This window comes from Octopus sinensis, linkage group LG27, assembly GCF_006345805.1.
Source record: "Octopus sinensis linkage group LG27, ASM634580v1, whole genome shotgun sequence".
NCBI classification, from domain to species: domain Eukaryota; kingdom Metazoa; phylum Mollusca; class Cephalopoda; order Octopoda; family Octopodidae; genus Octopus; species Octopus sinensis.
In genome coordinates, this window is record NC_043023.1 from 9,763,990 (window position 1) to 9,766,489 (window position 2,500).

The 2,500-nt window shown below is 43.2% G+C and overlaps 1 protein-coding gene and 1 long non-coding RNA gene across 2 annotated transcripts in view; one reads left to right on the plus strand and one right to left on the minus strand.

Annotated features, from left to right (window-relative positions):
- Window positions 1-2,500, plus strand: part of LOC118768272 — a 16,236-nt gene that overhangs the window by 10,554 nt on the left and 3,182 nt on the right. The gene's annotated exons all lie outside the window — the stretch shown is intronic.
- Window positions 1,630-2,500, minus strand: part of LOC115225337 (chondroitin sulfate synthase 1-like) — a 33,480-nt gene continuing 32,609 nt past the window's right edge. The window contains exon 3 of the mRNA XM_029796288.2: window positions 1,630-2,500. This exon is cut by the window's right edge and continues 809 nt beyond it. Within this exon, the coding sequence (XP_029652148.1) occupies window positions 1,711-2,500 (790 nt within the window). The 3' untranslated portion in view covers window positions 1,630-1,710.

A 2,500-nucleotide genomic window follows, 5' to 3' on the forward strand; every position in this document is an offset into this window, starting at 1 on the left:
ATCTGAGATCGTGAGCTGGAACGAAAACAATTGCAGTGTGGAAGGTGTTTATAAGCCATTTAAGAAACACACACTGTGTGTGTGTGTATGTATCTATGTGTGTGTGTGTATATGTATCTATGTGTGTGTATATGTATCTATGTGTGTGTGTATGTATCTATGTGTGTGTGTGTATGTATCTATGTGTGTGTATATGTATCTATGTGTGTATGTATCTATGTGTGTATGTATGTATGTATCTATGTGTGTGTATGTATGTATCTATGTGTGTGTGTATGTATCTATGTGTGTGTATGTATCTATGTTTGTGTATGTATCTATGTGTGTGTGTATGTATGTATCTATGTGTGCGTGTGTGTATATATCTATGAGTGTGTGTGTGTGGTATGTATCTGTGTGTGTGTGTATGTATCTATGTGTGTGTGTGTATGTATCTATGTGTGTGTGTATGTATCTATGTGTGTGTATGTATCTATGTGTGTGTGTATATATGTGTGTGTGTATGTATGTATCTATGTGTGTGTATGTATCTATGTGTGTGTGTATGTATGTATCTATGTGTGTGTGTGTGTGTATCTATGTGTGTGTGTGTATGTATCTATGTGTGTGTGTGCATGTATCTATATGTGTGAGTATGTATCTATACATTTGTGTGTGTATAGAATAGGAGGAAAAGAAAGGAAACGAAGAACAGGGAATTGATATTTTTTTTTCTCGCTAAAACCCTTCAAAGTGATGCCCCAGCATGGCCACAATCCAATTCGTGCCCGCCCCCCTTGACAACCGGTGTTGGTTTGGTGATGTCTGCATTATATTGCCGTTCAGCAAAAGGGAGCTGATAGAATAGGAGGAAAAGAAAGGAAACGAAGAACAGAGAATTGATATTTTTTTTTTCTCGCTAAAACCCTTCAAAGCGATGCCCCAGCATGGCCAAAATTCAATTCGTGCCCCCCCCCCCTTGACAACCGGTGTTGGTTTGGTGATGTCTGCATGATATTGCCGTTCAGCAAAAGGGAGCTGATAGAATAGGAGGAAAAGAAAGGAAACGAAGAACAGGGAATTGATATTTTTTTTTCTCGCTAAAACCCTTCAAAGCGATGCCCCAGCATGGGCATGCCAAAATTCAATTCGTGCCCCCCCCCCCTTGACAACCGGTGTTGGTTTGGTGATGTCTGCATGATATTGCCGTTCAGCAAAAGGAGCTGATAGAATAGGAGGAAAAGAAAGGAAACGAAGAACAGGGAATTGATATTTTTTTTTTCTCGCTAAAACCCTTCAAAGCGATGCCCCAGCATGGCCAAAATTCAATTCGTGCCCCCCCCCTGACAACCGGTGTTGGTTTGGTGATGTCTGCATGATATTGCCGTTCAGCAAAAGGGAGCTGATAGAATAGAATAGGAGGAAAAGAAAGGAAACGAAGAACAGGGAATTGATATTTTTTTTCTCTTGCTAAAACCCTTCAAAGCGATGCCCCAGCATAGCCAAAATTCAATTCGTGCCCCCCCCCCCCTTGACAACCGGTGTTGGTTTGGTGATGTCTGCATGATATTGCCGTTCAGCAAAAGGGAGCTGATAGAATAGGAGGAAAAGAAAGGAAACGAAGAACTGAATTGATATTTTTTTTTTCTCGCTAAAACCCTTCAAAGCGATGCCCCAGCATGGCCAGAATTCAATTTGTGCACGTGTGAGTGCGTTTCTTTTGTGCATTATTTATTTCCACGGTGGGGCCCGATCTATCAACTCCTGCTCTCCGTAGACCAGTTCAGCTGAAGTGTGTTCATGCAGGTAAATGCTGAATTTGGTCTCCTGGCACATGCCATACTGATTGGCTGCTAATGAAGGGGAACAGCTCTTGCTGTGGTAGATATGTACAAGTCCTGGGTCCGGTGCTCGAAACACCTCCATGTTTCTATTGATGCAAGCTTCATACATTTTCAAGTCTTCCAACCCCCAGCCCTTGATCTTTACATCGTAACCTCCCACTGACAGGAAGTCACTCTTGTAAATCGACGCCATACCGTAACCGTAGAAACGCCAGAAGCCGTCGTCGGGTCGGAAGCGAAATGGGGAGCACAGCGTCGGATATTCTGGATTGCATTTCTCGGCTGATATGTACTGACTGAAGTAGATTGGGAAATACGCTCGTCGGTGCCTGACCGTGAATTGTCTGACGCGGGCGAGAAATGAACTTGTGAACACCATATCGATGTCCATGAACAACAAGATGACGTCGTCACGCTCGACGAGATTGACTCCGATCTGCAGAGCTTCGGCTCGTGAAAACGTCGTTCTTTTATTGACCGAGCGGAAAGAAACATGCGGATATTCTAGTTGTAGTCGGCGGATAAGCATTATTTTGTTGTCATTTCGCGCCTGAATGAATATGATGAAGATGAAACTGATGTTCGTGTCGTTGGCAAGAACTGGTCGCAACAATGCAGTGAAACGGTTGAAAGCGTCGTCTCGTCCAGCGACAGGTACAATTATGCTGATGTGCTCA